This window comes from Ahaetulla prasina, chromosome 14 (genome assembly GCF_028640845.1).
Source record: "Ahaetulla prasina isolate Xishuangbanna chromosome 14, ASM2864084v1, whole genome shotgun sequence".
Taxonomy (NCBI): Eukaryota; Metazoa; Chordata; class Lepidosauria; order Squamata; family Colubridae; genus Ahaetulla; species Ahaetulla prasina.
The window spans coordinates 18,917,940-18,943,167 of NC_080552.1; the positions used below are offsets into that span (position 1 = coordinate 18,917,940).

General features: G+C 46.0%; 1 protein-coding gene across 1 annotated transcript in view; it reads left to right on the forward strand.

Annotated features, from left to right (window-relative positions):
* The window catches only part of FAM20C (FAM20C golgi associated secretory pathway kinase), a 73,161-nt gene that overhangs the window by 6,671 nt on the left and 41,262 nt on the right, over positions 1 to 25,228 (forward strand). Inside the window, exon 2 of the mRNA XM_058157460.1 lies at positions 13,146 to 13,324. Within this exon, the coding sequence (XP_058013443.1) occupies positions 13,146 to 13,324 (179 nt within the window). The remainder of the gene's footprint in view (positions 1 to 13,145; positions 13,325 to 25,228) is intronic.

Here is a 25,228-nt window from a genome sequence, read left to right on the forward strand (position 1 = left end):
TAATCCCAATGTCTTGTCTTCTGAGCTTTGCCCCTTCCCCCACCAACGTTGTTTGATGGTAGGTCTCCTGTTCTTCAGCTAGGATGGAAATGAAGGGTCAGTGACTCAAAGGTTCCGCCTGATGAAAAGATCCTTCAGAAAGTAGGCCAAAGAGAACTTCCTGGTTCCATCGCTTCCTAAAAGATATTTAAAGGGGAGACACATCTGCTTAAAAAAAATAATAATAATGAATCGCCCTCAAAGTTCACAGACATAATAAAGGTGGCCACCTACTGAAGAAAGCTCCCTGGTTTTAGCTGGTGGTACAGGAGAAGGAAATAATAATAATAATAATAATAATAATAATAATAATAATAATAATAATAATAATAATAATAATAATAATAATAATTATTTTATTTATAGACCACCCTTCTCCCAAAGGACTCAGGGCGGTGTACAGCCACAAATAAAATACAGAAAGAAAACAACAATACAAAACTAAAACAACCCTTAAAAAACCTATTTAATATGGCTACTTATAGATAAAAATATTACCCTCTAAAATTTACAAAAATTTAAAACCCATAAATCAATTTGATAATATAAAATTTAAGCGAGTCCAGCAAGACGAAATAAGTAGGTTTTAAGTTCGCGGCGGAAGGTCCTAAGGTCAGGAATTTGTCGGAGTCCAGGGGGAAGCTCGTTCCATAGGGTAGGAGCCCCCACAGAGAAGGCCCTCCCCCTGGGGGCCGCCAGCCGACATTGCTTGGCTGACGGCACCCTGAGGAGCCCCTCTCTGTGAGAGCGCACCGGTCGTTGGGAGATAGACGTTGGCAGTAGACGGTCCCGTAGGTATCCCGGTCCTAAGCCATGAAGCGCTTTAAAGGTAGTAACTAACACCTTGAAGCGCACCCGGAAGACAACAGGCAGCCAGTGCAGTCTGCGCAGGATAGGTGTTACATGGGAGCTCCGAACTGCTCCCTCAATAACCCGCGCAGCCGCATTCTGGACTAGCTGGAGGCCAGAAATTGTCCAGCTTGTAAGATAACTTTCTTCACATCTGGTTCAGTGGTGGGTTTCACATTAAGTTACTACCGGTTTGCCCCGCTCGTGCACACCTGCCTTCCAAACATGCACCCAGCCTCAAAAGCATGCCTAAATAGGATGGCATACAGCTGGAGTGTGTGATTTCCGCTACCGGTTTGGGCGAATGCTTGCTCACACCCATAATTCTATGTGCCTCACCCCTGTGCATGTGACCCCCCCATTCCCCCCACTCCTGGCACACAATGGCCCGATAGACCCGTTTTTCTCTCTCACCTGGCTCCAGAGCCTCTCTAGGAGTCTGGGGAGGGTGAAAACGACCTTCCCTATCCCCCGGAAGGCCCTCTGGAGGCCAGAAACAGCCCATTTGCCAACTTCCGGTGGGCCCAGAAGGTCCAAAAATTAACTGGCCAGCGCGCACATGCACGCCGGAGCTGAGCTTGCATGCCCACTGATATGGCTACGTGTGCCACAGGTTTGCCATCATGGATATAGAACCTACTGCTGGAGCAAGGGGGTTGGATTAGAAGACCTCCAAGGTCCCTTTCTTATTATTCTAAGCTCTACATTTCTATGATGTGATGTTGGAGCTATCTCTGCTTCCAAGGTAGTCTTCTGAATTTCTCCTCAAAGTAAGAAATACAGGTAGTCCTTGACTTACTGCCGTTCATTTAGTGACCGTTCAGAGTAACATCGGCACTGAAAATGTGGCTTGCAACCAATCCTCACACTTGCAACCAATGCAGCATCCCAAAGTCATGTGACCAAAATTTGGTTGCTTAGCATCCGGTATGCATTTACAATGGTTGTAGCATCCTGGAGGGTCACATGACCGCCATTGATGTCCTTCCTAGGTGGCTTCCAGCAAGCGGTCAGTGGAGAAGCTGGACTCACTTAAAGACCTACCTGATTCACTTAACAACTGGAGTGATTCTTTTCACCATGGCAGGAAAGGTCCTAAATTCAGATGTGACTCACTTAACAACTGCCTTGCTTAACCGTGGAAATACTTTGGTCTCATTTGTGGTTGTAAGACGAGTGGTGCAGTGGCGTAGAGGTGGAGCTCTCGCCTCGCAATCAGGAGGCTGTGAGTTCGATCCTAGGTAGAGGCAGTTATTTCTCTCTCTGGGTACAATGAGAATATATCTGCTGAACAATAGAATAGAATAGAATAGAATAGAATTTTATTGGCCAAGTGTGATTGGACACACAAGGAATTTGTCTTGGTGCATATGCTCTCAGTGTACATAAAAGAAAAGATACGTTCATCAAGGTACAACATTTACAACACAATTGATGGTCAATATATCAATATAAATCATAAGGATTGCCAGCAACAAGTTATAGTCATACAGTCATAAGTGGAAAGAGATTGGTGATGGGAACTATGAAACGATTAATAGTAGTGCAGATTCAGTAAATAGTCTGACAGTGTTGAGGGAATTATTTGTTTAGCAGAGTGATGGCCTTCGGGAAAAACTGTTCTTGTGTCTAGTTGTTCTGGTGTGCAGTGCTCTATAGCGTCGTTTTGAGGGTAGGAGTTGAAACAGTTTATGTCCAGGATGCGAGGGTCTGTAAATATTTTCACGGCCCTCTTCTTGATTCGTGCAGTATACAGGTCCTCAATGGAAGGCAAGTTGGTAGCAATTATTTTTTCTGCAGTTCTAATTATCCTCTGAAGTCTGTGTTTTTCTTGTTGGGTTGCAGAACCGAACCAGACAGTTATAGAGGTGCAAATGACAGACTCAATAATTCCTCTGTAGAACTGGATCAGCAGCTCCTTGGGCAGTTTGAGCTTACTGAGTTGGCGCAGAAAGAACATTCTTTGTTGTCCTTTTTTAATGATGTTTTTGATGTTAGCTGTCCATTTGAGATCTTGCGAACAAAACTCCATATTGGCGACAGGAAGGGCATCTGGCCAGTAAACAGTCTGCTAGCTCCATTCAGTTGCCCAGACTCCACCCCGCAAAGGATTATGGGTCGTTAAAAAGAAGATGATTTGTGGCGGTAAGTCGAGGATTACTTATAACCGATAAACCTGGGGTCTCTAGCTTCTGGCAATTCCAGCCCAGTTCAGTTCTTCTTCTTCTTCTTTTTCTTTTCTTTTTTTTATCCTCTCTATTTTTTTGCTCTCTCTTTCTCCTGAAATATTGCAACCCTAGAGGGACAGTTCTGCCCATGTTTCCTCTGAAGTAAATTCTATCGGAAGTTTAGTCTCGGAGGGGGAAAAAGAGGTGAAAAAGAGAGAGTCTATTTCTGTTATTTACTGATTCAGGCAAATATCGTCGCAACCTTGAGATCGTAGCTGCCAGGCTGCCGCGTGAAAATAGGACAGCGACTTGCAATACCAGCGGAGGTGATGATTTTTGTCTTTTATTTCAGAGTCCTAATAATCTAATCCTATGCAAATGGCTTAGCAGTGTGTGTGTGTGTGTGTATGTGTTGGAGACCAATCCGTCATTCGGTATTGACAGGCAGCCGGTCTGTTAAAAATTGAATAGAAGATGAAGTCTTTGGATTTATGGAAGGCCCGGCAGATTTTTAGTTTTCCCTTAACTTTGGAGAACAAAATTGTATTTTGTTTATGCCTCTTGGTGGCTGCTTCTTGAGGCTGTTGTTGATATGTTCCTCTCGGGTTTATCTTGATTCATGATGACATTTCCTTGGCGAGGCGTTCAGAGGAGAAGCTCAGAGGAGAAGCGTTTTGCTTCCCTTCTTCCCAGGGCTGAGAGGAAAGAAGATTGGCCCCGTAATCCACCAGCTGGCTTTCTGCTTAAGGCAGGATCAGAATTTGGGTCTCCCTGTTCTTAATCCAGCATCTGTAACCACTAGAGAAACTGGTTCTCAGTTCCTGAGGTTCTGCATCCTACATAATAAATGTCGGAATAAAATGGGGCCAGCGAGATCTACAGATAGCCCTCGGCTTATGAGCATTTCGACCAGAATTTCCATTATCAAACAAGGTTTATATTAAGTGAGTGGTACCAAGGAAGGGAAGGGAAGAGGGAAGGGAAGGGAAGGGAAGAGAGAAGGGAAAGGAAGGGGGAAGGGAAGGGAAGGAAGAGAGGGAGGGAGGGAGGAAGAAAGGGAGGTAGAGATGACCAAAGAAAGGGGGAGAGAAGGAAGAAGGAATGGGAGAGGGAGGGAAGAAGTAAAGGGGGAGATGAAGGAAGAAAGCAAGGGGAGGGAGGGAGGAGGAAGAGGAGTAATGAAAAAGGAAGATGGGGTAGGGAGGAAGGAATGGGAGAGGAAGGGAGGAGGAAGAAGGAAAGAATGGGAGATGAAGGAAGAAAGGAAGGGAGGGGAGATGAAGGAGGAAGGAAGGGAGGAGGAGGAGAGGAAGGGAGGAGGAAGAAGGAAAGAATGGGAGATGAAGGAAGAAAGGAAGGCGAGGGGGAGATGAAGGAGGAAGGAAGGGGAGGGAGGAGGGAGAGGAAGGGAAGGAGGGAAGAAGAAAGGAAGGGGAGATGAAGGAAGAAAGGAAGGGGAGGGAGGAGGGAGCGGAAGGGAGGGAGGGAAGAAGGAAGGAATGGGAGATGAAGGAAGAAAGGAAGGAGAGGGGGAGATGAAGGAGGGAGGGAGGGGAGGGAGGAGGGAGGGAGGGAGGGAGGAAGGAAGGAAGGAAGGAGGCCACACGAACAAGGAACAGGCGAGATGCTAAAGGGCCTTCCTGAAGCACTCTAGGCTTGTATTTTTATCCTTAAGTCGAGCCTCCCTATTCTGAGGCACGGTACCTCCGAATAGCAGAAAAAAGAAAGCCCTCACTGAGCTTCTTTGAAGAAGAGATGATAGCTGGCCTAGATCATTCCTTTGGCTCTGTTCTTTCAGCTGCTTTTCAATCTCTCCTTTGTTCCTGGCTTCCAAATCTCATTTGGATGCGTTTGGGGGAAGGGGGACTCCCTGCCCTTCCGTGGGGCAGCCTAGAGTTAAAGCGATAGTCACTCGCCTAGTTTAAGATCAGATGCAAAGACCGGCCATTGTCTGCTGTTTATTTTAGGCCTTTGGCTTTTTTTTCCTAACAGAAAAAAGAGCAGGCTTGGTTTCCTGTCTATCTCTCCCTCACAAGGGTGTGTCCGAGAAAATTCCATTGTTGCCTTAATAAGAGGTCCCTTGGAAGAACATCCATCTAATTTAGACCATCAGAATAGATCAAGGACGTGGCATCTGTGGGTTGATAACCCAGCATTCAGCCGCAACGGATTTTGGTTAGTTTTACTGTTGGATGCAACAAAAGTGCGTATAGTCAGTAAGGTGATGGTTTTCCCATTTGCAATGTATGGCTGTGAAAGTTGGACCATAAGGAAGGCCGAGCGTCAAAGAATGGAGGCCTTTGAACTCTGGTGCTGGAGAAGACTTCTGCGAGTCCCTTGGACTGCAAGGCCATCCAACTGGTCAGTCCTAGAGGAGATCAACCCTGACTGCTCTTTAGAAGGCCAGATCCTGAAGAGGAAACTCAAATGCTTTGGCCACCTAATGAGAAGGAAGGACTCCCTGGAGAAGAGCCTCACACTGGGAACGATGGGGGGCAAAAGAAGAAGGGGACGGCAGAGAACAAGGTGGCTGGATGGAGTCACTGAAGCAGTCGGCGTGAGCTTCAATGGACTCCAGAGGATGGTAGAGGATAGGAAGGCCTGGAGGAACGTTGTCCATTTCACACATGCACAGAGGGTAAAAAAAATGATGTCAGGATAGGTGGGCGCAGCCTCCCGCAGCCACGGTTTGCGCGATCCGGATAAAACCGGCTGAATTGCACCACTGGGACCAACCCTTCTTAGCTTCCAGACTCAGGTGTAATCAGCCAGATGCTACCACCTTTTAGCGATAAGTCACGGTTGGAACCATAGTTTTAATTATAATTTGGGGATCAAGCTTTCGGAGAGCAGATGTCTACATGCGATTTCTTCCCCGAGAGTCTTTTTTGAAATCAGACTGGCTTCTTCCATTCTGAATGTCACGCACAAGGTTGTCGCTGCACTGTGTTTTAAAAGCTGTGCGGCCGGACCATGACTGACAGGAGCTTGCGCTTCTTTTTAAAACCATTCCAAGGATTTTAAAATTGGCACCCACCCACGGTTCTATTGAATGAATCCTTACCGTTGTCTCCGGCAATTAGGTTTGGCATTCAACCCTGCTGAGTTGGTTGGTCTCGAACCAGACCTGGTTAAAAAGCAGCGTACATCCTGTCTCTTCCCATCAAATTCAATACGAACTTCAAAAGAAAGCGGGCAGCAGGCACAGCTCTAACCTCGTTTTCTGAAAACAAGGCTGGCAGCTTTAAAACCCAATGCCCTTGCTTTGGAATTCATTCGCCGAATGGTTCTATTCGCTGTTACTGTTGTGGTCCGTCAGCAGCCTAAGGAGCTGGCAACGGAATCGGACAGCGATGAGGCTGAGGTGAGGCCAGGGCCATCGGGAAGTGAGGTGCAGACTCCAGAGCCTCCAGAGACTGATACTAGTGAGGCAGAGGAACAGGAGGAGCCTGGTCCTAATGCACGCATGAGAAGAGCTGCCAGAAGGCAAGAGCAGCTCAAGCAAAGAGGACAACTTAGGAGTAAGGCCAGGAGATGATTGGCCCCTCCCATAAGGCTTAAAACAGACCAGCATCGGTGTTTGAGCTTTGCCAGAAAACAACGTTGTAGCTGCGTCTTCTGCTTAGTCCTCTGCTTCGTGTACGTCTTTGTTTTTGTGGCTTCTGGATGTTTGCCAGAAAGGGCCTTTGGCAGTTTGCCTAATTGGACTAAGGTTTGGGAGATAACTGAGGAATTTGTGTTGGGAGGCATTTGTTTTATTTTGAGTTGAACAACGCTGGGAATGAAGTAAAACCCAGCCGTTCGAATAAAGTTTGTTTTTCCACGGACTAAGTTTATTGCTACCTATTTGGGCCTGGGTCACAACAGTTACGCAGTTAGCTGTTATGACGATCCCTGCAGGCAATTCGGTGTCCAATCGGCACATGGCAAAGCGGCAGAGGAAACAGACGGAGCGATGGAACCTGCAGGTCAACGGCGCAATTCCTTTGGCGATTTGGTCCGAGTTCCGAAACCACAGGCTGCTTTTTATTCAGTTAGTTCTTTTATGTCAGGGGGTGTCAAACTTGATTTCATTGAGGGCCATATCGGGGTTGTGTTTGACCTGGGGGAGGGGGGCATGGGGGTGTGTGGCCAGGGTGGGCGTGGCTAGCTCGGTGTCACTCATATTGGAGGCAGCTGTGGTGGCCTGAGGGCTTTGCCAGCGAAAACCGAGGTCCGTTTTCGTTGGCGATGAATTGCAGGAGGCCATCGCAGCCAAAAACGGAGCTCGGGAGGGTCGATGGGCCGGATCTAAGCATCCCGTGGGCCGGATCCATCCCTTGGGCCTTGAGTTTGATACCCCTGATTTGTGTAGTAGAGATAGTCCTTGACTTACAGCCATTCCTTGAGTGACCATTTGAAGTTATACTGGCACCGAAAACGTGACTTATGGCCACCTTTCATACTTATGACCGTTGCAGCATCCCCATGGTCATGTGGTCAAAAATTCAGATGCTGAGTTCATATTAATGATGGTTGCAATGTCCTGGGGTCACACGATCCCCTTTTTGCAGCCTTCTGATGAGCGGAAGTCCATGGGGAAACGGAAGCCAGGGGAAGTTTTCACTTCACAACCATGTTACTAACTTAACAACTGCGGTGATTCACTTAACAACAAGGAAGGACGTAAAATGAGGCAAAGTTCACTGAACAAATGTCTCACTTCACAAAATGGAAATGTTAGGGACAATTGTGGCCCTAAGTCAAGGGCTACCTGTATTTTTTTTTTTATCTGGATGATGAATACTGATGGAATCAAATCCCAAACAATATTAGAACAATTAACCAGTGGAACAACTTGCCTCCAGAAGTTGTGGGTGCTCCAACCCTGGAAGTTTTTAAGAAGATGTTGGATAACCATTTGTCTGAAGTGGTGTAGGATTTCCTGCCTCGGCAGGGGGTTGGACTAGAAGACCTCCAAGGTCCCTTCTAACTCTGTTATTCTGTATCAGAAGCAAAAATCCATCTTCCAGATTATAATGGTGTCCGAGAAAGGAAGATAAGGGGATGCTGCCCAAGGAATGATGAGAGAAGAGACGGCAGAGCCCACAGGTGCATAATGGGTGGAGAAAGACGGACCCTCTCTAGTTTCTTGTGCTGTAAAGGAAGTGGAAGGGAGAATTGTGTTTTCAGGCTTGCAAGATTGCGTTAACGTAGCTTTACAATAAAGTAGAATTAGCTTATCTGGTCCTGTTTCCTGTCTGGTTTATCTGATAAAGCTGACACAGATACAACACTGTGTAATAATTGATGGTTTTCTACCAGTCTCATAGTTAAAGTGGTTCTTGAACTAGATGTTTTTTGCTTCCTTCTAAAACAGGGGTGAAATCTACTTAACTTCCTTACCAGTTTGGAAGTGCGCACGCAGGCGTCACGTGTGTGCGCAGACCTTCTGCGCATGCGCAAAACCTGTGCATGTGCAGAAGGTAAAAAACACATTACTTCCTGGTTAAAACCAGGAAGTAATGACGCCCTGGGCGGATGGGTGGAGCTTTCTCTCCACCACCGCTACCAGATTGCCGAACTACTGGCCACAATCGCTACCGGATCGCGCGAGCCGGTCTGATCCAGGAGCATTTCACCTCTGCTCTAAAATACCAGGAGATCAGGACCAGGCATGTTTCCGTGGGGAAGGGTATATTCCAAAGTGTGGAGGATTCCACTGAAAACTTTGAAGCAGAGACCACGTAGCTCCTGTGAGATGGAATGCAAGGTGGTTTTTGATATCTAACAAAATGAAATTTAACAGTGAAAAAGTAAGGTTCTATATTTAGGCAAAAAAAACCCAAAATGCACAGATACCATATATGTGGTACCTTGCTCAATAGTAGTAACTGTGAGAGGGATCTTGGAGTCCTAGTGGACAACTATTTAGATATGAGCCAGCAGTGTGCAGCAGCTGCCAAAAAAGCCAACACAGTTCTGGGCTGCATAAACAGAGGGATAGAATCAAGATCACGTGAAGTGTTAATACCACTTTATAATGCCTTGCTAAGGCCACACTTGGAATATTGCATTCAGTTTTGGTTGCCATGATGTAAAAAAGATATTGAGACTCTAGAAAGAATGCAGAGAAGAGCAACAAAGATGATTAGGGGACTGGAGACTAAAACATATGAAGAATGGTTGTAGGAACTCGGTATGTCTAGTTTAATGAAAAGAAGGACTAGGGGAGACATGATAGCAGTCTTCCAATATCTCAGGGGCTGCCCCAAAGAAGAGGGAGTCAAGCTATTCTCCAAAGCCCCTGAAGGCAGGACAAGAAGCAATGGGTGGAAACTAATCAAGGAGAGAAGCAACTTAGAACTAAGGAGAAATTTCCTGACAGTTAGAACAATCAATAAGTGGAACAACTTGCCTGCAGAAGTTGTGAATGCTCCAACACTGGAAATTTTAAAGAAAATGTTGGATAGCCATTTGTCTGAAATGGTATAGGGTTTCCTGCCTGGGCCGGAGGTTGGACTAGAAGACCTCCAAGGTCCCTTCCAACTCTGTTATTATGTTATGATATATCTTGCTGCTACGGTGTCTATGGCCTTACAGTTACCAACCAACTCTTTGAGCTAAACTCAAAAGCACGATAGCAATCAATCCCATGATGTCAAACTAGGGTTGCCTCGGGCAACGTGGCCACCACATTCTCTACCTGATGTAATTTCCAAGTCACCTGCAAATATCTCTTGCGATATTTGGGAATTGTTTCATCCCACTCTCAGAACCTTGATGACACGTCACATCCGGTCGTGGTATTTGTCGGTTCCTACAGCTCCTTTGGGGTTTTCCAACACAATGCCATTAAAATTCCAGAACTAACCAACTGAACTCTGGTCGCCAAGTTAAATATGCATACGTAAAAATGAGCAGGAGGAAAGACAGAACAGTCAAATATTAACTCCCCCTTGCAAACGGGAGGTTAGGTATCAAAGGTCACTTTAAAAAAAAAAAGCACAAGGATTGCTTAAGTTTGTGTCTAAATTCAGATCACACCCTGAAAAAACCCACTTTCTGGTTTTGCAAAAATGTGCGGTGCCTTCGACTAGATCAGCAGGTCTTTGGAAAGAGTGTCTTAAGCCACCGAAGATGATGAGAAATTTAACCAACATGACGTCTCACCCAACTTACTAACAAAGGAGAATATTTGGAGCTCAGGGTTGAACTGCTGGGTCCTTGGTGCTCTCTGAGCTTGGTGGTTTTCTTCCAGACGTTTCATTACCCAACTAGGGAACTTCATCAGTGCTAGAAGGGAGTGGGATTTGTGGCGTGCAGATGGAGGAGGAGAATTGTGAGGTCTTTGGTCTCTTTGTGCTTGGTGGTTTTCTTCCAGACGTTTCATTACCCCACTAGGGAACTTCATCAGTGCTAGTCCTGGCAACCAAGCTCAGAGAGCACCAAGGGCCCCTCACTCAACTTAGCCTGTTGTGTAAATGCATCTGCTGCTAGCTTACCTGAAGGGGTTCCTTTCGTGATGGGAATCGAGTCAGAATTTCGGAGCACCTGAGTTCTCCAGGGTACCATTGAGGTTTGGAGGTTGGGTTGTTAGGAGCTTCCGTCTCAGTGTAAACATACACAGAGAGAGGGGGGGGATTTGGATTGCTCTGCACTTGGCCTGCTTTCAAATACGAATGGCGGATTTTCGCTCTTCCTAAGACACTGAGACGCTTCTGTTTATATAGTCGTTTTCCAGCATGCTTACAGTTTCTTGGCAGGGCAAGAAGCAGCTGAGATGGCGAGATGCTTGTTAATCTTTTTAAAAAAGAGAAATGCAAACCATGAGGCTCTGAATTGATTTCACAAGGACTTCCAGCTCCTGATGGATGAAAGGGACCTTAGTCTGGAAGCAACTGCTTATTTCTTCTTTGGGTTCCTTTTCTTAACGCCAGTTGAATCCCTTACGGGACAATCCCATCTAGGTTTAGTAAGAGGTCATTTCCTGCAGGTCCTCTAGCAATTATTTCTTGACATTTTAAGGTGGTGTCCAGGTATACAGCTTCTTCTGAACTGGGCTGAACTTCATTAGATTGCAAAAGGGAACGGAGTAAGTGGTAAATAAGTAAGCAATGTTCTCCCTGTACGTTGAGAAAAAATAGAGACATCAAATTGTGGTGATGGATGGTTGCTAAAGGTCAACTATACTCAGCTGTACTTCTCCACCCCAGGGCACCCCAATGAAGTTGTCGAAGTGCTGTCCCGGTGTTTGGAAGCCGTACGGGTCTGGATGGGGAGAAACAGGCTCAAGCTCAATCCCTCCAAGACGGAGTGGCTGTGGATGCCGGCATCTCGATTCAGTCAGCTGCAGCTGCAGCTGACTGTTGGAGGCGAGTTACTGGCCCCAAAGGATAGGGTGCGCAACTTAGGTGTCCTCCTGGATGAGCGGCTGTCGTTTGAAGACCATTTGACGGCCGTCTCCAGGGGGGCCTTCCACCAGGTTCGCCTGGTTCGGCAGTTGCGCCCCTTCCTTGATCGGGATGCCTTGTGCACAGTCACTCATGCACTCGTTACCTCTCGCTTGGATTATTGTAATGCTCTCTACATGGGGCTCCCCTTAAGGTGCGCCCGAAGGCTTCAGCTAGTCCAGAATGCAGCTGCGCGGGTGATAGAGGGAGGGTCTCGTACCTCCCACGTAACACCTCTCCTGCGCAGACTGCACTGGCTACCTGTCGCTTTTCGGGTGCACTTTAAGGTTTTGGTTATGACCTTTAAAGCGCTCCATGGCTTAGGGCCTGGGTACTTACGGGACCGCCTACTGTTACCATATGCCTCCCACCGACCCGTACGCTCTCACAGAGAGGGACTTCTCAGGGTGCCGTCCGCCAAGCAATGTCGGCTGGCGGCCCCCAGGGGAAGGTCCTTCTCTGTGGGGGCTCCCACACTCTGGAACGAACTTCCCCCGGGTTTACGCCAAATACCTGGCCTTCGGGCCTTTCGCCGCGGACTGAAGACGATCTTTTATTCGGGCTGGCTTAAATTTTATTGATTGTATAGTTTTATTATTAGGCTGGCTTAAATTTTATTGATTGTATAGTTTTATTATTGATTTTAAATGGGGTTTTAATTTTCATATATTTTAAAATTTTAGGCAAATTATAATAAGTTTTTTAATTCTGCATTTTATAGATTATTGTCTTGTCTGTTTTTATTTGCCTGTACACCGCCCTGAGTCCTTCGGGGGAAGGGCGGTATAGAAATCGAATAAATGAATGAATGAATGAACTAGGCCAGCCTTCAGCCTAGATGGGCATCAAAACCATTTTCAACCGTCCATGAGAAGTGGCTGTGTTCTTAAAAAAACTCAAGAGATGGAGATGCCTTCATAGCAGCCTGACTGCCTCTGAAGGACATCTGCTGGGAGATTGGTGGACTTCCTTGTGCTGTTGGTTGAAAGTCCTATGTAGTGGTTGCAGTGTAGCAGAAGTGCTGGTCCACGATGAACAAACAATCAGCATGGGCAATTTAGGTTGGATAGACCAAAGTTTCCCAATTTTGGCAACTTGAAGATGGATGGATGTCAACTCCCAGAATTCAATTCTGGGCATTCACCCATCTTCAAGTTGCCAAGATTGAGAAACCGTGAATTAGACCATGGTTGGCTGAGGAATTCTGGGAATTGACATTCACCCATCTTCCAAGGTTGAGACACATGGTTGGCTGAGGAATTGTGGGAATTGACGTCTACCCGTCTTCCAGGGTTGCCAAGATTGAGAAACAGTGGGATAGACCATGGTTGGCTGAGGAATTCTGGGAATTGACATCCATCCATCTTCCAAGATTGAGACACAGTGAGATAGACCATGGTTGGCTGAGGAATCATGGGAATGGATATCCATCCATCTTCCACAGTTGCCAAGATTGAAGAACACTGAGATTGAACATAGTCTTCCTTAAACCCAGGCTATCCCTTGGGTTCCTAATGTAGAGAAGAATACCACTTGACCTATTTGGACCATCTTACTAGGTTGGCTTGCGTGTCCCCAAAGGATTGCAAAATCCGTTGCTGGCCCATGAACAATAGCTAACCTTCTCTATTGTATCTCTCTCGTTTGTTTTTGGCAGGCAAAACGAAGGCAACGAAGACGAGGACTTCTTACCCACGGGGGAAACGTCTGTCGATTCCTACCCGAATTGGCTCAAATTCCACATTGGCATTAACCGGTACGAGCTGTATTCCAGGCACAACCCAGCGATTGGCACCTTGCTCCACGATTTGGCTACCCAGAAAATCACCAGCGTTGGTAGGTTGCAGTTCAAATTACTGTTGCCATCTGCACGTGGATGCAGCTGTGTCTTCTGTGGCTGGATTAGGAGATGCTTCTTTGGCATGAGTTGAATTTGACCGTTGGCGATGTTTATATTTTACAGTTACGGTATTTAGAGCCTTTTTTTTAATGCAGTGCCCCATTTACTTTGGCCCTTAGCTCCACCCAGGTCTTCTGGCCCCACCCTCTTTGGAATGCAACTGTTGACTTGCTCCTTCTGGTCTTAGAACTTCATTCAGACACAGAGTTGACCTACAAGGGGGTCTCCAAACTTGGCAACTTTAAGCCTGGATGAGGAATGTTGGGAGTTGAAGTCCACAAGTCTTAAAGTTGGAGACTCCTGTCTTAGACAAACAGTGCAATTTCTCCATGCTGTTAAGCTGATGGCCTGCAGAATTGTGACTTTCACACCTGAGAGCAGGTGAAAGTGAACGACCAGAGGTGAATTAAGCCAGCCCATAAGTTGTAGGTCAGCTTTATGTCTGAATGAAGTTTATTGGGCTTTCGCCTCTGATAAAATGGAAGTTGGCAGAATGTAGTTCGCCCCACCCATGTTTTCATTCATGGCTAAGCCAAACACATTAAAACTATGTTCCACATTATCTCCAGGATATAAAACATTATTTAGTGCTATACTTTTGGTCTCTTCCTTGTGGAGTTGTTTTGTTTCTCCACGTAACCACAGAATTCTGAGAGTTGAAGTCCACACTTCTTAAAGCGGCCGCAATTGAGAAACGTTGGTTGAGGTCAGGGGTCTCCAACCTTGGCAACTTTAAGACTTGTGGACCAACTAACTTCTTCTGGGAACTAACAACTTCCCAACTAACAACCACAACTAACAAAGACTGTGAGCATCGAAGAATTGAGGCCTTTGAACTCTGGTGCTGGAGAAGATTCCTGCGAGTCCCTTGGACTGCAAGGCCAACTGGTCAGTCCTAGAGGAGGTCAACTCTGACTGCTCTTTAGAAGGCCAGATCCTGAAGAGGAAACTCAAATACTTTGGCCACCTAATGAGAAGGAAGGACTCCCTGGAGAAGAACCTAATGCTGGGAACGATGGAGGGCGAAAGAAGAAGGGGACGGCAAAGAACGAGGTGGCTGGATGGGGTCACTGAAGCAGTCGGCGTGATCTTAAATGGACTCCAGAGGGTGATAGAGGACAGAAAGGCCTGGAGGAACGTTGTCCATGGGGTCGCAATGGGTCGGATGTGACTTCACAACTAACAACAACGAAGTGACAATAAAGCTAGTCTAAATCTAAGTGTGAGAAATGGTCATAAGTCACTTTTTTTGGTAGCCTTGTAACTTTGAACGGTCACTAACTGAACTGTTGTAAGTCAAGGACTACCTGTACAAGGATTTAAACCCAGTTAATTGCTGGCTGAGTTCAGTGTCTTGGGTGAGCAGACCTGAAGATTTTAGCTCAACAGCGTTGCAGAAGCCGTGAAGTTCAAGATCAACTTCTCCCCAATCCTGTAGCAGATTGAAATTTGGAAGGATTAGAACACGTTTCTGTCTATTTGTGAGACCCATTTTTGTTCCCCTTTTATTTTTTGTTTCATTCGGCACGACTCTCTTCAAAGATTTAATTAGATCTTCCAGGTTTCCACTGAAGGCAAGCCGGACTTGGCTCAAGGAAAGGTGAGGTGCGTTTTGCGCCTCTAATTACCAGAACTCAAGTACAGAAATGACCATAATTAGCCATTTTCTTTTCGTGCAGTTGAAAACGTGCATCTCTAATAACGCCACCTGCGTGAGCCAACAGGCGCCTTAATTAGAAACCCTGCGTGGTTCACAGCATCAAGACGCAACATGTTAATAATTCCAAGCACACTTTTTTTCCCCCTTATTAAAGTTGGGAGGAAGATCACCCTGGATTTCTATGGAACGGCATTGTCTGCATGTCTTCATTTATCTTCCTACCTGGCCAGAATGAGACCATAAATGAAATCAGATCTTTTCTAACTTCTCCAGCACTTTCTGCTTGGGTGGGTCATGTAATTTAAAAAAAAAAAAAACGGTACTGCAAAGTTATGGAAAGGATAAGGATTTTGCCTAGACCTGTAATGGCGAACCTATGGCAAGCGTGTCACAGGCGTAGCCATGCGCGCGCCGGCCAGCTGATTTTGGGGCCTTCTGGGCCTACCTGCAATAGGGAAACAGGCTGTTTCCTACCTCCGGAGGGCCTGGTGGTGGTGGGGAAGGCCTGTTTTTTGCTCTCATGCTCCAGAGCCTTTCTAGGGGCCTGGGGAGGGCAAATTGGCCTTCCCCACCCTCCACCCCCCCGGAAGCTGAAAATGGCCAGTTTGTCAACTTCCGGTCCCAAAGATCCTTCAGATCTTCCAGTAGTTCACCCATGGCAGCTGTAGCTGAGTCCACCCACCTTTCTCCTGATGGTCCTCTCCCTCTCTTTCTTTCCAACCTTCCCACCACCAGCTTCTTCTCCAAAGAACTAGGTCCTCGTAGAATATTTCCAAAGTAGGATCATTTGAGATGTCATCGATATCTCTGGTGAGAATTCTAACCGGATTTGTTTCATGATCCATTTGTTTTCTTGGTTGTCTATGACCTTCTCCGGAGTCTTCTCCAATATTAGTCCAAAAATGTCTATGGCAGGGGTATCAAACTCAAGGTCTGCAGGCTGGATCCAGCCCGCTGGGCTGTCCTGGTCTACCCGCATCTACCCGCGACACTTCGGCCCAGTCTACCCATTGAGAAGAGGAAGCATTGGGCCAGCATGGCTTCGCCCTGGTCTACCCAATTCAAAGAGGAAACATGCCAGCAGTTTGGCGAGTGACGTCAAGCTGGCCACACCCACCCAGATGGCCACACCCACCCAGATGGCCACACCCACCCAGATGGCCACACCCATCTGGCCCCCCCGAGATCAACCACAGCCCTGAAATTGAATGAAATTGAGTTTGACACCCCCGGTCTACGGTATCTATGGAAATTCTCAGTCATCCAGGTTTGTCTCTAAGGTGCTTTTTCAAAAGGCAACCAGACCAGAGGTGGGTTTCAGCAGGTTCTGACCAGTTCTGGAGAACCAGTAGCGGAAATTTTGAGTAGTTCGGAGAACCGGTAAATGCCACCTCTGACTGGCTCCGCCCTATATATATTCTCTGCCTCCGGAGTCCCAGCTGATCAGGAGGAAATGGGGATTTTGCAGTAATCTTGCCTTGCCACGCCCACCAAGCCATGCCCACAGAACTGGCAGTAAAAAAAATTGAATCCCACCATTTTCTTTCTTTTTTTTTTATTGAAAAAGTTTTAAAAAACAAAAACATTTCCCCCCCCTTTTTCCCCCCTCCCTCCCAGAAAACCCCCTTCCCCCCTCCCTCCCCCCCCCCCGGCTTCCCGGGTCAATCACAAGGTATTGTTATACATAAACCAAACATAGAGTAAAATTTTCCCTTCTAATCCAATTAACCTCATCCAAATCTTTTCATCTCCCAACCCCCTCCCCATTACATAAAATAATACTTCCTAATTATTCAAAGGCAATCTGATATTTCTTAATCTGATATCTGTTTTGTAGATAATCAATCCATTTTTTCCATTCAATTAAATATCTTTCCTGCGTATTGTCTTTTTAAAAAGCTGAGATTTTAGCCATCTCAGCCAAATTAATGACTTTCAATATCCATTCTTCTATTGTAGGTACCTCTTCTTTCTTCCAATATTGTCCAATCAACAGTCTTGCTGCTGTTATTAAATTCAGAATCAATTTAGTCTCAATCCCTGTACAATCCGTTATAATTCCCAAAAGGAAAAATTGCGGCAGGAACTTTATCTTCTTCTTCAGGACATTTTGAATAAAAACCACCATTTTCAACCGGACTTTTTTTTTCCTTGGAAGACTTTTCACCCAGGAAGCTACTGCTTCAGTCAGAACTGAAGTAGCTTCTTGGATGAGAAGCGAAACGTCTTGAAGGCAAAAAACGAAGTCCAGTTGCCTTTGGAAAAGTCGATGTCCATGGAGATTCTCAATCACCCAGGTAATGGTTGTCCCTAACGTGCTTTTTAAAAAGGCAATTGGACTTTCCTGTTTCTTGTTTTGTTTTATTTCGCTTCTCATCCAAGGACTGAAGAAACATCTCAGATAAGAAGCATAACGTCTTTGGTTTTTGTGTGTGTGTGTGTGTGTGTTTTTAAATCCAGCTGTTTTTTGAAAGGCACCTTGGGGACATCAATAAACTCATTGTCCTGTAACTGAGTTCACCGGCCGTGCTGCTGATCCGTTGTTGTTTTTTCCTCCTACCTTCCATCTTTCTTAGCATCAAATCTTTCTCCGGATATCTTAGGTCTTTGCCTAATGTGTCCAAAGTAACATAGTTTGAGCCTGGTCATTTGTGTTTCAAGTTAAGAATTCTACATTGATCTCTCCCTTTTATGGTGCTCTAACTGTTCTTTAGGGACAGCTAACAGTTGTGCGGCAGCTCAGAGGCTAAGATGCTGAGCTTGTCGATGGAAAAGTCGGAAGTTCAGCGGTTCGAATCCCTAGTGTTGCGTAATGAGGTGAGCTCCCGTTACTTGTCCCAGATTCTGCCAACCTAGCAGTTCGAACGCACGTAAAAAATGCAAATAGAAAAATAGGGACCACCTTTGGTGGGAAGGGAACAGCGTTCTGTGCACCTTTGGCATTGAATCATGCTGGCCACATGACCACAGAGATGTCTTCGGACAGCGCTGGCTCTTCGGCTTTGAAATGGAGATGAGCACCGCCCCCTAGAGTCGGGAACGACTAGCACATATGTGCGACGGGAACCTTTACCTTTACCAGTTCCTAAATAGGATGAGTCTGATTGTAATTTTCTCCTTGGGTGTTCATCTTTTTTAGTTGCGGAAAACATTTGGCAGGGGAAGTAGATAAACACGATTTGTTTCTGCTTCTGATGTTCAGAGTTGAATCCGAGATCTTCTGAATGATAAACTAGGCGTGTCCCAAAGGTGCTTTTTTTTTTTCAAGAGGCAACTGGACTTTCTTTGTTTTCCCTTGAAGACATCTCGCTTCTCATCCAAGAAGCTTCGTCCATTCCGACTGAATGGTGAAGGATGGAAGGATGTATATTCCTTGCAGTCATCTGATCGTTTGCGCTCTTTCCGAAAGTCGTGGAGGCCACTTGGAGGTTTATCTGTGTCCTCAGGATGACCTGGATAGTGCAACAAACAGGAAGCAGCAGGTGAAGCTAAGCAAGATCACATCAAATATCTGTACAATTAGCACAGGGGCCCCCCAAGGCTGTGTGCTCTCCCCACTTCTCTTCTCTCTGTATACCAATGACTGCATCTCCAACGATCCATCTGTTAAGCTACTGAAGTTCGCAGATGACACAACAGTGATTGGTCTCATTCGAGACAACGACGAATCCGCATATAGACGGGAGGTCGAACGACTAACCTTGTGGTGCAACCAAAACAATCTGGAACTGAACACACTCAAAACCGTAGAAATGGTGGTAGACTTTAGGAGAAACCTTTCCGTACTTCCACCTCTCACAATACTTGACAACACAGTATCAACAGTAGAAACCTTCAAATTTCTAGGTTCTATCATATCGCAAGATCTCAAATGGACAGCTAACATCAAAAACATCATTAAAAAAGGACAACAAAGAATGTTTGATGGATGGATGGATGGATGGATGGATGGATGGATGGATGGATGGATTTTTCCGATTGATTCAACTTTCTTTAGATTCTGAAGGGAGTGGAAAGATCTTGAAATTGCTGATAAACATCTGGATATAAAACACAATTGGATAGGGCCTACCCCACTATTTTTCAGATTTTGAATAGGATTCTAAACCTGCATCAGGACAAGAAGCAATGGATGGAAACTAATCAAGGAGAGATCCAGCCTAGAACGAAGGAGAAATTTCCTGACAATGGATGGAAACTAATCAAGGAGAGATCCAGCCTAGAACTAAGGAGAAATTTCCTGACAGTGAAAGCAATAAACCAGAGGAATGACTTGCCTGCAGGAGTTCTCGGTGCTCCATCACTGGAGGTTTTTAAGAAGAGCTGGACAGCCACTTTTCTGAAATAGTATAGGGTTTGAACTAGAAGACCTCCAAGTTCCCTTCTGCTGTCTATTCATTTGAATTTAAATCTTGAACTTTATGCTAATCCGGGTGCCCCTTCTCTCTCTTTCTCTCTCTCCCTCTCTCTCCCCTTCTCTCCCTCTCCATCAGTCCATCCCACCTTCCCTCTCTGTCTTTCTCCCTCTCTCCTTCTCTCTTTCTCTCTCTTTCTCTCTCTCTCTCTCTCCCTCTCTCTCCCCTTCTCTCCCTCTCCATCAGTCCATCCCACCTTCCCTCTCTGTCTTTCTCCCTCTCTCCTTCTCTCTCTCTCTTTCTCTCTCTCTCCCTCTCTCTCCCCGTCTCTCCCTCTCCATCAGTCCATCCCACCTTCCCTCTCTGTCTTTCTCCCTCTCTCCTTCTCTCTTTCTCTTTCTCTCCTTCTCTCCCCCCTTCCCTCTCTCTCCCTCCCTCTCTTTCTTTCTCCACACACACACACACACACACACACACACACACACACACACACACATACACACTCACACTCAAAACCTTTAGAGTCCCCCAGTATGCATGCTTAACTCGGACGAAAGATTATCCAGGACTGTTTGCGCAATCCTGAAAGCCCATAAAGATGCAAATGATACCCCCGCCTGCCTACGCCACGTGAATGGAAAACAGAGATGAGGTTAGGCCATTTTACACAAAGATTAACCAAAGCAAAAGACAAAAAGATCCACCAAGATCAGGCGGATCCCCTCAACCCCATCAAATTCTGCAGAGGAAAAGTCAGCGCTGATTAAGAAGAGGGAGTCTGAATTTCACCTTTATTGCTTTCAACTGAAAAAGAAAAATGCTGGAAAAGTTTTTAGCCTTGCCCGGTGGAGTGTTTACCACCACGCTCACTGGGTTATGAGCCAAGCCTTTAATTATCTTCGGCTACCCTGCCCTTGCCGTCTTCTTTGAATCATTTATTTTTTATTTATTTATTTATTTGTCACAACAATATATGTAGGTATCATACAAAAAGATTATATAGCATATAAACACATATATGAGTAAATATTAGAAGGTATAAGCATATATATATATAGAAAGAAGAAAAGAAAAACAATAGGACAGGAACGGTAGGCACGTTTGTGCGCTTATGCACGCCCCTTATGGTCCTCTTAGGAATGGGGTGAGGTCAATAGTAGAAAGTTTTTGGTTAAAGCTTTTAGGATTATGGGAAGAGACCACAGAGTCAGGTAAAGTATTCCAAGCACTGATGATTCTGTTACAGAAGTCATATTTTCTGCAATCTAGATTAAAGCGGTTGACATTAAGTTTAAATCTATTAGTTGCCCTAGTATTATTGCAATTAAAGCTGAAGTAGTCATTAACAGGAAGGACATTACAATAGATGATTCTGTGAGTTAAACTTAGGGCTTGTTGGAGGCAACGGAGTTCCAAGTTTTCTAAGCCTAGGATTTCAAGTCTGGTGGGATAGGGCATTTTATTGTTTTCAGAGGAATGGAGAACTCTTCTTGTGAAATATTTCTGGACACGTTCAATTGTATTGATGTCAGAGATGTGGTGAGGGTTCCAAACAGGCGAGCTGTATTCTAGAATCGGTCTAGCAAATGTTTTATATGCTCTGGGTAGTAGTGTAGTGTTTTTGGAAAAGAAGCTACGCAAGATTAGGTTTACAACTCTTAGAGCTTTTTTTGCTATGTAGTTGCAGTGGGCTTTGGCATCTGCCCTCTCGCACTTCCCAGATCATGCAGGCTCATTTGAGAGATCCAGCTTAGAACGGAGGAGAAATTTCCCAACGATGTGAACGATTAACCAGTGGAACGGCTTGCCTCCAGAAGTGTTGGGTGCTCCAACGCTGGAGGTTTCTAAGAGGAGACTGGACAGCCATTTGTCCAAAATGGTCTAGGGCAGGGGTCTGCAAACGTGGCTCTTTTAAGACTTGTGGACTTCAACTCCCCAGAGTTCCTCAGCCAGCTGGCTGAGGAACTCTGGGAGTTGAAGTCCACAAGTCTGAAAAGAGCCAAGTTTGCAGACCCCTGGTCTAGGGCAGGGGCGTCAAACTCAGTTTCATGGAGGGCCGCATCAGGGTTCTGTTTGACTTCGGGGGGCGGGGGGGGGCATGGCCAACATGACATCACTCGTGTCAGGGGTGGGCGAGTGCTCTGCCAGTGAAAACAGGCTCCTGAGCTCCGTTTTCGGCTGGGACAGCCTCCTGTAACACTCTGCCAGCAAAAACAGAGCTCAGAGGGCTCTGCAAACTCCATTTTCTCTGGCAGAGGCACCACGGGCTGGTCCTTCTCTGTTTCCAGGGCAGCCCCACAGGCCAGATCTAAGCACCCCATGGGCTGGATCCGGTCCCTGCGCCTTGAGTTTGACACCTTGGTCTAGGGTCTCCTGCTTAAGTAGGGTGTTGGACCAGAAGGACCTCCAAGGTCTGCTTTGAACAGATGCTATCCTATGAGAACAACCTGTACACCTGTATCTTAAAATACCATTACTTTTAGTCTGAGAATGGAACTATGCCAATTACTTAAGGAAACCTTTTCTGTGCACCTGGAAGCACAAGCAGGAACCCAACTAGAAATTAGGGGGCCAGAAGGAGGAGCGTATAAGTTATAAATGCATATCCTGTTTCCCCCAAAATAAGACATCCCCTGATAATAAGCCCAATCGGGCTTTTGAGCGCATGGCAATAAGGCTAAGCACTTATTTCAGGGTTCAAAAAAATAAAAAATAAAATAGGGTCTTATTTTGGGGAAAACACGGGATTATTCTGTATTATCTTAGCTATATACCCCCATTTGACCTGGAAAAGTTTCCACCTTTTACATTAAGGTGACATAAGCATTCCTATTTTTATTAGGTTGCACATGGGCATCTTAACGTGTTTCTGATGCTAATTTATGACCGTAATTTGTGCCGTAGGCCGGTTTTCTTTCAGGACTCTGGTCGGTTTATTTTTGGATTTCAGGCTTAGCGATTTTAGTTGGCTTTCAATTCAGATTCGCCTCTGATTTGGCTTTTCTCTTTTTAAGTATCCCCAGAGGATACTAAGCTCCTTGGGTAGATGGTAGCGAAAGCAATCCATTAATTTCCTGGACAAAGGGAGGGGATTGGTTACTGGGTGAATGATAATGGGCCCAACTCTTTGCGAGGCTCCCGTTTGATGGATGACCTCAAAGTGCTTAACACAGCAAATAAAAATAAATCAAAATATATGATCCCGGTTGGCTGCGGGCATGAAAACATCTTTTAACTGTTATGTTCCGAAGAGTTTCTGCACGATAACAGCCCGGCTCTGGCAGTGCCAATCATCCCAGGATGTGTCCGTTTAGCACCATTCTTGAATCTTTGGGGAAACATCTCCAGGGCCATTCAACCCTTCAGGGAGATCAAACTAGGAATCCATTATCATGCAGGTCAGATCACTTTTATTGTACATGTCAGCCTTGACTTATGACTGTCATTCAGCCTGGAATTACGGCCCTAAGTCATTGCAGTCATAAGTCAAAGCATCGGATGACCAGATTTGAATTTTCAGCTTTTTTTACAAGATTTGTTAAGGGAATGCTGCAGTTGTTAAATGAGCCAATTTTCCCCCAATGGGTGTTTTTTGCTGGAAAGAGGAAGTAGACGCTAGAAAAAGTCACAGATTGTAGTCACGTGGCTGCAGATGTTGCAAACAGCTGTCAAGGTGAGCCGGTTCAAGCCCAGTGCCTGACCTCTGATCATTGTAAACTTCAGGTTTCTGTGGTCGTCAGGGAGCTCCCCTCTAGGGAGCTCCATGGTAACTTGAAACAACCGTTAAACGAACGGTTGTATGTCAAAGAATACCTGAGTCAGCTTTGGAAGGCATATTAGGCCGGAAGCTTCTATGCTGCCACTTTCTTTGCATGTGGGGGAAAGTAGGAGGGGGGATTTCGTAGAAGGATTGTCTTTAGACGTAATAGCATTCTTCCTGTCGGTCAAGGTCAGGCCGATCCTGCATCTGGAGGAGGAGTGGTCGGAGTGCTGTCTCGAGATGGGACGGTTGGCGATTGGAGCATGTGATCGACTGCTGAGTGAGGGGATGGTTTTGGGGGTTTCGATTTACTGAAGAAAAACCCGGACCTCCCAGATTCGGGTTTTCCCAGATGTGCCTGTTTACCTATCCTAGTAAATAGAACTTTGGAAAATGCTTGCTTCTGAGTTTTTACTTGGAGTTGGGGGTGTTTTCTGGAACGTTGATAACCTGTAGTAAATCTTGTGAATCTGAGTGTGCTTCCCTCCTCCCTTTATCTTCATGAGAACGAAGGAGGTTTTTAGTAACCCTTAGGGACTCTCGGTGCCCCTCTTCCTAGAGGAGCTGCGGTGGCGCAGTGGTTAAAAGTCCAGCATTTCAGGCAAACTCTGGCCACAGCTTGGAGTTCGATCCTGATGGGGCCCCAAGATTGACTCAACCTTCCATCTTTCCGAGGTCGGTAAAATGAGGGTTACCCAGATTGTTGGGGGAAAGGCGCTTCTACATTGTAAACTGGCCAGGGGGTGTTTTAAAGTGCTATGGCAGGGGCCTGGGGTCCGGATCTGGCCCACAGGGTGCTTAGATCTGGCCCATGGGGCTGCCCTGGAAACAGCAAAGGACCGGTCTGCAGGGCTTCTGCCAGTGAAAATGGAGCACTGGAGGACCTCAGACAGCCACCCCGAGCTCCGCTTTCGCTGGCAGAGGGTTGCAAGAGGCCGTCGCAACTGAAAATGAAGCTCAGGAGCTCGTTTTCACTGGCAGAGCACTCGGGCCGCCACAGGTGCCCCTGTCAAGTTGGCCATGCCCACTCCGGCCCCCTGAAGTCAAACGCAACCCTGATGCGGCCCTTAATGAAACCGAGTTTGACACCCCTGTGCTACAGGGTGGCACATAAGCCTAAATGCGATTGCTATCGTTATTGCTCTTGTCTAAGAAGTTTTCCTCACGTAGTAACTCTTCTATCTCTTCCTCAAGGCCATTCCCGCTTCCCTCTCCAAGTTGCTTCCAAACCGACCTCAGTCGTACCTTGGCTGATTCAGACTTGGGGGACAGAAACCCCAAGGTTGACGTTGGCCATCTGGGTTGGGTTCTCAGGAAGCTTTGGCAGGTCCCTGGAGCTGGGGTGGGAGCCTCTCCTCCCTCCCTCCCGCCTCTCCCAAACTCAGTCAACTCAGGTTGAAAATGAGGCCGCCTCTTATATTTTCCAAGAACGCTAGAGACATGTTCCAGCAACTCCACCCGCCGAGTGCGCTCGGTCATGTTTTTTTAATGTCTAATCTATTTTTGTGCACGTCTCCGGGTTGAAGCCAGAACTGAGCAAGTGCTCCGAGCGACTGCGAATTTGCCAGAGAGCTCAGAGTGAAACCTAGCAAACTCCCGGAGTTGTTGTTTTCTTTCAAAAAGAAAAAAAAAAGAAAGAAAGAAAAAGAAAAAGAAAAGAAGAATGGTGTGTTTGTCTAACCTTAAACGCCCTCCGGAAAAAATTAGCCTACTCGGCATATCAGCTTCATCTAATATGGGAAATCTCCGTCCTCCTTCCAGGCTGTTTTCAGCGCCGATTGCTGGACGGCCTTTCATTTCTAATTATTTAATTTTTTTCTTCCCCCGTAGGATAAGTTGAGTAGAATGTGAGAAAAAGCTAGGATCAGCAAAAAAACAAAACCAAACCCCCAAAGCTGGAAGTTCTCTCTCTCTCTCTCTCTCTCTCTCTCTCTCTTTTTTTTTTTTTTTCCTGGAGCAGAGGAGTAATTAAATGGACCAAATTTGCATAACATTTTATAGCATGGGGGGGAAAAAAAGAAAGATTACACCAGAAGGAGTAATTAAAGGAATGTATAGCTAATAG